At 34.3% G+C, this 10,953-nt stretch overlaps 2 protein-coding genes across 2 annotated transcripts; one reads left to right on the top strand and one right to left on the bottom strand.

The window, feature by feature from the left end:
- Positions 1-242: 242 nt before the first annotated feature.
- On the top strand, positions 243-7,335 carry LOC107074412 (uncharacterized protein CG7065). Its single transcript, XM_015335823.2, is given in 7 exon segments — positions 243-473; positions 1,436-1,547; positions 1,680-2,401; positions 2,700-2,803; positions 2,896-3,004; positions 3,121-4,364; positions 4,367-7,335. Coding segments are annotated over 6 exon segments (3,945 nt in total). The 5' UTR covers positions 243-473; positions 1,436-1,445; the 3' UTR covers positions 6,031-7,335.
- On the bottom strand, positions 7,318-10,630 carry Klp68D (kinesin-like protein 68D). The gene is made up of 2 exons (XM_015335825.2): positions 10,217-10,630; positions 7,318-10,097 (listed from the first exon to the last, which is right to left on the bottom strand). Exon 2 carries the CDS (start codon positions 10,082-10,084, stop codon positions 7,865-7,867), a length of 2,220 nt encoding a protein of 739 aa, XP_015191311.1. The 5' UTR covers positions 10,085-10,097; positions 10,217-10,630; the 3' UTR covers positions 7,318-7,864.
- Between the last annotated feature and the right edge of the window lie 323 nt (positions 10,631-10,953).

Here is a 10,953-nt window from a genome sequence, read left to right as displayed (position 1 = left end):
GTGTTTGAATTTTTTCAAGTTACTTATATTATGATATATATTATGATGTATCACTTTCTAATTGTTTATAATAAAAATGAACACATATATTTTGAACACTTTATATTCGCGCTTTTTACATTAGTTTAAATAAGAAACGAAAGATGGTCTTACGACATAAAACAAAGAAAGTCAATTTGATTTGAAAAGTTGGCGGACAGAGGGCAGTTCTATCGTTATATGAAAATATACTAACCGTTTTTCGAACGTTATTGTACACTTCTTGCAAAAAGCATCATTATACATAATGCATATATTTAATGTATGTTCATACACTGTGTGTGATACTTACAATTATACAATTCTACATACACATACGTAAGGACATGCGCATATTCGTGTTAACGTGGGATTTTTTTGATATCAAATAAGATATTGAAGAATCTAATAATTATAAAGGAAGAATATATAATCTGCTTGAAACTATTGTTTTGGTAAGTGAACATTATTTTCTTTGGATAATATATTTCAGGTATATATAGAAAAAAAAAAAAATGAAAAAACATAGAAAACAATCGAAATTGGTAATATCGACAGGGACGTTATGCAGAATCTTTGGGCTGGACTGCTGAGAAATACATAGCTACACGACTGTAGCTGATGAACCTTTTTTTATACTACTGGCCAATACGATGCATGAATAGTAATAATTTAAAAGCTGGTGTAATTATAACGGTAGTTTTGATAATCGTAAATAATCTTGTTCCAGTGAAAATATAACCTCACATTTACTAGGACTTATTGTTCCTTATATGATTTCCAGTGTATCACCTGTCTTCTTATCACTTAACACACATAAAATACATACAAATTGCGTTCTTTAATATTATAATATATTCTATTTGTATAGACATTATCAATGAAAATTATCTTTTTAATTGCATATTTGATATAATCCATAATATCGATGTACATATTTCCTATGTCGATGTTCAACAGTATTGCCCATATCGTATATCCTCAGTGGCATCTTTATGATCTCTTTATCTTTTTAAATATAGATACAGAACTTATATAAAGATGACATATTTGTCTTTTTTCTTAAACGTTGTCCACAAGACAACGATATATATTTTACTTCTAAACAATTTGCAAAGTTAGTGAATCTTAACTTTGCATTGCTAGTGACGGTTCTTATGTTAATTATTTAGTTAATTGTTTTGTGGTATTTGTGGTTCCTGAAGAAAGAATACGTTGTTATACAAAAAAAAAAAAATAGTTTATTGCTTTATATCGGTAAGTAACTGGAGTTTTATATCAATACTCCAGTATAGATAATATTCAGAGTATAAGTCTTCAATATAATTAGAATATTTTCTAAGTTTCTCTAAATAAGTTTTTATCTTGCTGCTTTATCTCTTCTTTATTCATGCGTATTGCACTTTGATACTTTCAGAAAGTGTGTAATGGGTGATCTTTCTATTCGTGGATCAACTATGCAAAATTTTGACGATCTCGACATAGAAGGGCGCAATCCCTCTCATCTTTCAGAAGAAGACAAGGAAAAGGTAATAAAAATCTATGACTGATTATGTATTCAAATAATCTAGAGAGTAATAAATGTAAGTTGTTTACTTGAACTGAATCAAATTAATGAATTAATTGGATATATTTATATTAGCAATATTTATTATCTACAGGAAGAACATGATCGGAAACGTTTGATGCGAAGCAGTGTAACTGCTGAAGATGGTACGCTGAGACCTGTGTATTCCAAAACGGATGACGGTGACATATGGTGTCACATTTGTAATATTGCTCTGTTTGGAGCACATAAATTGATAAGTCATAATTCGTGTAATCGTCATAAAATTAAGTTGGACGAATGGCCATATCCGGTGTTACTATGGTCAAAACGTTCTGACATTGCGAAAACAACTGTTCCTGTACAGTCAACTGCTATTACGGATACTTTAGCTCCTGGTGAACCAGTACCACCAGGTATGGAAGATCAATTAACAAGAACGACGACAATTCAAGTGAGTTTAGATCGTCATAGAAGTTCACCACTCGTTGGTCTTGAATATTTACTTGAACTTGTGGACAATGATTCCTGCGAACCCAGTTATACATGTGTATTGTGTGATAAACGTGGTGATCCACGTACCGTTATGGCTCATATTACCAGTTATAATCATCGAATAACATATTTGAATAGACATTTTCCAACAATATCGCGAGCTATTACTGAATTACCGCGTACTTCTAATTACAAACGTGGAGCTAATGAAATATCAGTGTTAGCAGCAAAAAAAATAGAAGAACGATTCGGAAGACTACAACCTCAATTGGTAGACAAAAATCAATTTGAAAAAAATAAAATGCAATATATAAAAAGGGTATTTCAAGACTATCATTTTAGGTAAGTTAATGTTTATGTACCTTAAGTGTATATATATATATATATATACATATATATGTTTCAATTCTATTTCTTCTTAGCAATATATCCCAAATTTAGAAAATATTTAAATAAAACATGTTTTATTTAAATGTCAATTAAAAATGGGATAAATATCTCTAATTATATTTTTCTCTCTGTGTATTATTATGTTATATGTACAAAATGAATAGAAAAACTTCACCAAAATTGTAACAATTTATTAAAATAAGTTATCTGATATTACCTTGCAATCAAAATGGTTGTTTCCTACATGCAGGGAAACACCTGAGTTAACATTTATGGAAGTTTACGATGTGAGATGGGTGACAAACTTTGAAGAAAAGATGGCTGAAATTGCTGGTAATAATGGTAATAAGAAAGGTGAGTATACGATATACATTTATTTTATAATAATTAGATTAATTGTGTTGATATTAGTGCTATGATATGAACATTTAATTTCTCGCATTAAGATTCTCAATCATCCGAAGAGAAAACAGATGGCAAATTTAAAAAGGAAGATAAGAAGCTAGAAAGATTATCACCGAAGAAAACAGATTCTAAACAAGATGTTACAAAGTCGTGAGTTGTCTATCTAATAATCTAACTTTGTAAAAGATAGATCGAATATATATATATATGGTATGGACACCCTATGATATTTATCATATAAACATATTTTACAATGATTTTTTTAGGGTTTTCAAGATACGTATTCTTACCAAGGATAAATTAAATTTACGTAAACCCAGTGAAAAAAGTACGGACAGTTTAAAAAAATCACCTAAACGTCCATCCGATGAAACAAAGTCCCTATCATCTTTATCAAGTATATCAAGCAGTCCATCGCCATCGCGTTCAAGGTCACGTTCTCCTGTTCGTGGTAGAAGGAGTAGTGTATCGGATAAGAGTAGTAGCAAGTATCGTACAAGATCACGATACTCTCGTGATGATCGTTCACGTTCTCGATCACGCTCACGTTCTCGATCACGATCACGTTCATTGGAACCACTTCGGGAACGGGATAAGTGGGATAAGTATCGAGAACAGATCAGACGAGCTGAGGAGACTCTTGATCGTGCATTAAAATTTCACGAAAAGAATCCTGAGAAACATCCTTCGTATCCAGATGAATGGAAAAAATTCTGGAACAGACGATACAAAGAATTACAAGCCGATGGCAAGGACCCAAGTAAACATGACTTCAAACCAGAATGGATTGAATTCTGGAACAAACGAATGCGCGAGATTCACAATGAACAATTACAACAAAGAAAGGAAGAAATAAGAAAACGATTGGAATTGTCAGAAGAAAAACCTCCCGAGAAGTGGATTCCACCGTCAAGTAGACGCGATAGATCACCACTTCCCTCAAAACGTAGCAGACATCGTATTGATAGTGACGATGAGGTAGAATACGTAGGTACAAAAACAGTTAAAACAGATTATTACGATCGTCACGATACACGAGAAAGGGAATACCTTTATTCTTCTTATTCGCGAGGAAAAAGTAGTATGTATCGTAATTATTATTCTCGAATTGCACCACGTACCAGACCTATCCATTATGCGACACCTTATCCTGTAAAAGATAAATCACCGAGTCCACCGCCAAAGGAGGAAGTACTAAGCGAAGATTTAGAAGTGGTAGGATTATTAAGACTTCTGACAGCTCTGGAGGGTCAATTAGGCTCGTTAGGTCCTAAAATAGTGTCACTTTTATCGCGAGCATTAGCCGCTGAAAAAGCTAAGCCCAATTCTGCTGAAGAATTGCTTTACGACGAAGAAGTTAATGTATTGTTCGAAACAGTTAAAGAGAAGTTAAAGGGACAGCTTTTTGCTGGCATGATCGAAAAAATGGCTATCGCTCCGACGAAGACAGCGATACAAAATATAGCCCAATTATTACACAAGGCAACTGAAAGTAAGAAAAAGATGGAAGAGGAAAAAAGAAAAAACACGAACTTTTGGAAGCAAGTAGAACTAGCAATTTTCTAAGTGGAAGAACTGTGTATCCTAGACCTATAGAGATGGTTACACCACCAATTCATTCCGAGCCAGTCACTGTTCCTGGCGTTGGTACTGTAGATAAAGTTGCAATAGCTCATCAAATAGCTGCTGCTCTTGTTGCACAAGGTAGATCGAATGTGTCTCAGGAAGAATTAGAAACATTAATTAATGCGGTAGTTGGTATGGCTGAAGCATCAAAACACTCGGACAAGCCTGTTACTACGGCTGATTTTGTGAAAAGTTTGCCTAGTGGTGGTACCGGTGTTGTAACTAGTAGTATTACAAGTGGTGTCACAAGTGGTATCACAAGTGGTCTCGCAACTGGAACTAGCACTGGCACTTTTCAAAATAGTATATCGACATCCGTGTCTACTTTGAAAACCCCGACATTAACAGATACCGTAGATCAAGTTTCAAGAATGGAGAATTTATCGGATACTGATTTAAAGACATTATTACAAAATTTTAAAGATCTGAGTACTCACGAACAACACGGTCTTATAAATTTTCTGAAAAAATTAGAAGCTACTGACTTACCCAGGGTAGAAAAATTAAGAGCATTCGTTAATTTAAGCATAGCAATACCTTCTAGTTTACCACAAACAAAAAAATCACCTACACCTGAACTAATCGAATTGTCGACGACGACAACGACGAGTAAGACTAACAGAAAAGCTTCGCCATTTTCAATGCGTAAGGGAAATCAAAATCCGTCTGAAGAAGAAAACAAGTGGATACCTAAATTAGATATGTTTGCTAACGATGACGAGGAAGAACAACAACAACAACAAAAGAAGGAAGAAGATAAGTCAAAAGTGAAATTAGAATTATCAGACGACGACGACGATTATAGTTTCGAGGACATTTACAAAGCAGCTGATAAAAATGTAAACGAAAGTGAGAAAGGAAAGAAAAAGACACGTGCTTTTTCTAAATCTATTTCAAAATCACCTCGTTCCTGGTCCCGATCACGTTCACCTTCGCGTTCACGATCACCAGCAACAAGGACTTCGGACGTCGCCAAATCTAACGATCCCAATGCGATCCTAAATGAAACTAAACGTTTAATAGCTAATATTATGGGCGACCTTCCAAACAAATACGTACCAAAATCACATATAAATTTTGCTAATGAAAATTCGGAACAACGATCCTCAGCTTCAAAGATGATAGATCATAGTTCATCCTCGATAGCTACTCCGATGCAACAAAACTTTTATAATCAAAATTATGATGCACCAACTAATCAACCACCACGACCACAAGCTCCACCGTTAACTTATCCGAACGTTCCTAATCAACAATTCTCTAATTATCCACCTCAACCACAAGTTTTTGGTACTAATCAGAATTACATGGACAATGGTTATAATTATCAAGGATATGGTGGCAACATGAATGATCAAAATCAATATGGTCCACCGTCGACTATATCACAAAACCAGTATTCTCCACAGCAAGCATATGGTGCTTCCACTGGATATGGTGGCCCTCCGAGTGGTCATCCATCCGGATATCCTCAACAACAACAATCACCTCAACAACCACCGCAACAAACTCCATATGGAGCGTATTCGCAACAGCAACGTTTCTATTAAATAAACACATTTCATTCTATAGATAGTACTCTAACTAACAACGCGTTTGTCGATAAGAGAAGGCCAACGATTAATAACAAATTTTATACAAATCTCATTCGAAATAATCGATCGAAACCAATGTCTTTTACTATTCAATCGATTCAAAGTGAAATTATATTAACAATTTGTTGTTTCGTCATCAAAATATTACGTATTACGTATTACGTACTTATACGGCAAAGGAATTTTTTCATGAAATTTAAGAATTTCATTCTTTTAACAAACATTTATTTTTGTTCAACTTCAAAAAAGCAAACCAATTAACTAATATTAACTACGTTTTCCAATGAACACTTCTTCATTTTTCTTTTTCTCTCGTTCGTCATGACACCTTCTAACGTTCGAGAGATTTTGAAGTATTGTTACATTGGCTTATTTTCTTTATATACGTGGGTATCATCTGTTAAAACGTTTTTTTCTTTTCTTTCTTTCTTTTTCCTTACAACATTATTGTCTCGAGAATAATCGCGCAAAACCTATCTCTCTTCTTAACGTGAAAATTGTACAACAAAAGTGAATGTCAACGAATGAATGTGTTTTATATAACTGTTTCGTGTGTGTGCGTGTGTGTATGTGTGTATGTGTGCCCGATCAATACGTCCTGCGTAGTAAAAGAGTAAGTAATAATGCAGTGTGTTATATTGAACTGTACAAAATATATATATACACAAACACACACACACACACACTTATATATATATATATATATATTATATATATATATATATATATATATATAGGATAATTCTTAATTCTCTTGATCAACAAATTTGAAGGAATGGTAAAAGTATACTAATGTAAAACAATTAAATTGTTGTTCAATAAGCTTTTAACAATTTCATTTTATCATCTCTTTTCAAGTTTTTACTATTAATAATTGTCCTGTGTAGATTTTACAAACAAAATGTGTGTGTATATATATTTTGTATATATTACTAATTGCACTATGATAAAAATAAAAAATTCATGTGTTATATTATTATATACTATTCGATATTATAAGATGTCTATTTAAGTTTCACTTTATTTTGATTCTTATTACTATCATTTTCTAGACATTACAGAGAAAGCTGATGATAAACATTGTACACCGGAGAAATTTAAAAGAATGCTGATTCTATAAAAAAAAAGAAAAAAAGAAAGATAATACAAACAGTTCCAGATAACGGAGCAACCGTTGTAAAAGTATGAAATTGAGCGTAATCACGTGAAAATAATGATTGTACAGGAGATGAAAAAAATACATCAAAGTTAATTCGTTTATTTCCACAGTACTTTTTACTCTTACCATTTTTTGTTTGTTTGTATATAAGTAAACATCGAAATTCTGTTTCTTTTTTTTTTTCATGATCTCTAAAATAATATTAATAATAATAATTTAAAAAATAACAAATAAGATGTGCCGCTTAAGCGAAAAAAAAAAAATAAAACAAAATACGCGAGAGCAAAAACGACGATATTCTTTTCGTGCTTTTTAACGTTACAGCAAATAGTAATTTATTGAAATATCAATATACCTGACTAACTACTATTTAATAATTGCACAATGACTAGGTTCCAAAGATTCCGGGGATCGTTCTTTCGTGTCTTCTTTTCCGATAAGAGAAAAAAGGCATAAGATTAGTCTAGACGAGCTTATCGCAAATAATTAAATAGAAGCAGCACAAGTGACGTGCAACAGCAACAGTTTCATCACATATTTACACTTTTCTTTACACAATAGAGAGCAAGAAGAGAGAGAGAGAGAGAGAGAGAAGGAACATGAAAGAACGCGAACTAAAAAAAGCTACAACTATTTCGGTACGAGTCCTCTGGTCTTCGGATAAACTGGAGTAGGAATTTGTTGCATTTTTGGGACACTTCTTGGTCTAATCCTTGCTGATTGTAATCGTGGCTTAGAACGTAATTTAGCATTGGAAGCATCAACATCGATGTCTCCCTCATCTCGCAGAGCCTCTTCAAGAACAGCTTGGATTGTTGGTGCAATAGCTGGTCCATGATAATCCGAAGTTGTTCTAGCTGGCATATCCAGATCTAAATTCAAAATATTTTCTCCAGCATAACGACATCCACGTCCCATTGCTAAAGCGATTCGAGCATATTCAGAAATTGGTCTACGTGCACCAGGAATTGAAGTAGGACGTTCTATCTTTTCTATGTTCGATGTTTCCGGATTATTCAGATTCCAACAATCTTCTTCCTCGTCATAATGTATCCTAGATAATATCTTGTTTTTCTCCTCCTCTGGAATAAAGTTTTCAATTATCAGATATTTTAATTTAAGCTCCTTCATTAATTCATGCTGCGTTTGTTCCAATTCACGTCTATCTTTGTTAAAGTCATTGGTAACGTCATCTAATTCTTGTTTTAATACTTGCAACTTGGTAAAACATCTTCTTAACTTTCTAGATTTAACATCTACTTCCTGTTGCAAGGTAGTGTATGTTTCTCGTACACCGAGCATAGTCAATTCCTCGTCTTCTAATTTTTGTTGCATTTCAACTTCGCGTTTTTTACGCTCGGCAATCTCCGCAGCCTTCTGTTCCAATGCTCTTTGCTGTTCATTAGTATGATCAATAATATTCTTCCCACCACACAGCATTTTGCTTTCTAAATCTTTTATTCTCATTATAAGGTTCTCAGTCTCTTGTTTCTCAGCTTTAAGTTGCTCAGCTATTAATTTCTTATCTGTTTCAATGGTCTTGTTATTGTTATCCTCTTCCTTGCTATCCTCCGCATCTGATTCTGAATCTACAGCAAGATCGTCTTCTCTCTTTTTCTTTGTTTTCCTCTTCTTGCGTTGTACCATACTTTTTTGAGCTAATTTTTCTTTTAAACGACCTATTTCTTCTTGATACTGTCTCAAAAGAGCATCTTTAGGATCTTCATTTATTCGTGGCTTGTTCTTAATATTCTTAGCACGATTAGCATAACGCAATGTCGTAAGCGTTTCATCATAATTATAACTGGCAGGTCCAATATTAGCAACCATAATAGTTTTCGAATTACCTCCCAAAGAATCTTGCAATAATCTTGTAAGTTTGGAATCTCTGTAAGGTACGTGAGTAGTTTTACCATCGACCAATGCCGATATAACGTTACCGAGAGCAGAAAGGCTTAAATTAATTTTACTCGCTTCCTTCAGTCTTTCACCGGATGCACCGGTTTTACTTTGTCTCTCGCTGCCAGCGAGATCGACTAGATTCAAACGACCTACTCTAATACCGCCATTATCACCAATGGATCCCATCTCAATAGTAATCAAAAATATTGCGTGTGAACGGGAACTATGCTCGTTCATGTTTGTAGCACCGATCGTCCTATTTTGATTACCTTCGTTCATTAAACGTTGAATTTCCGCAGCGCTCTTACAAACGGCTGTTGATAAATCCTTCACGAAAACACCAGACTCTGGTTTTTCTTTAAGTTCAAATCTAAGACTCTGATCGCGATGAAGAAGGTCACGTATCTCTTCCTGATAAATTTCTAAATAACTCGCTCTCACGAGATATTGCATGTTTTCTGATCTTCCTATGTGATTAAATATATGCTCGAATGATCTTGGAATGATACCACGTTTATCGTGTTCCATTTTCGAGCCTTCCATCGTATAAGTTTTACCTGTGCCAGTTTGACCATAAGCAAAAATGGTACCATTGAAACCATCCAATACCGAGGAAACCAAAGGTCTCACGGTTTCTTCATAAAGTTCTTGTTGAGTCGAATGCCAATCGTAAACAGCGTCAAACGTGAAAACCTTCACATTGTCCGTTGATGGATCGTCTCGAGGATGACGTATTTCTACCACTCCTCGAGACGGTATAACGTCGACTACACGAGTATAACCTCGTGCAGTTTCCTTTTCGTCCATTGGCCTGCATCTTACTACAACCTGGACGCACTGAGTTGCATCAACATCCGTTGCTGCCCCTGATCCTCCCCCCAATCCTCCCCCCGATCTCCAACTTTTTTTCTTCAAGCTCTTCGACAAATTATTATCCGACTTATCCATTATATCGTAGGATCTATCAAACAGAAACAACGATCAAAATCTCTACTTATTATATATACTACATATATACTTTAACAAGTGACAACGCTTATTCTAATAATTAATATTGATGAAAAAAGCATTTGCATTTACCTTTTTAAACAGTTTATATAGTCTTGTCGAATATAAGACGGAAAGGAAAGACAGGATGATGTAGTTTACAAGATTGATTAGACGGATAAAAGATCGACGATTCTTCGGGTTTCTGTTCGTAGATTAAACTCCTCTGCAAGGTATCGGTATTGATCCATTGCTAGCCTTCGAGACTCCCTCCGGCACTGTCAACACGCGACTCGTGTTGTGTTGTGTCGTTACGTGTCTCTGCTGTTATTATCGACTTTTAACAGCGTAACACGTTTTAATGATCATTAATGGTTTTAATTTAAGCGACGTGATATCAGCTGTATTGTGACGAAAATACACGACAACGTATAATCCTTCGAATGAAATAAAACGAATGCATGTCTGCTTTTAAAAAACACACAACTGACAGCGGCAATAGATGTAGTATATAAAATGCATTAGTATATTCATAGTAGTAATACGGAGTCTGCGCACTGTAGTAATGATACGGAGTCTGCGCACTGAAGTAATAATATGGAGTCTGCGCACTGAAGTAATAATACGGAGTCTGCGCTTCTTCCGACCCATTCGAGTTACAAAATCGATATCTTACGCAAGCGCTGTAGTATCTCTTTTATTTACGCGCCAAAATTGATTTCTTTAATCTACGAATACATATTACACTTTCAATAATAATTTCTATACACTTTCCATAATAATTTTAATAAGCATCAAGATGTTTATATTCACTTTCGGATTTTATTTTT

This window comes from Polistes dominula, unplaced genomic scaffold, assembly GCF_049000335.1.
Source record: "Polistes dominula isolate Pdom_NZ unplaced genomic scaffold, Pdom_raw_medaka contig_79, whole genome shotgun sequence".
Classification (NCBI taxonomy): domain Eukaryota; kingdom Metazoa; phylum Arthropoda; class Insecta; order Hymenoptera; family Vespidae; genus Polistes; species Polistes dominula.
This window is presented reverse-complemented; position numbering and strand designations above follow the sequence as displayed.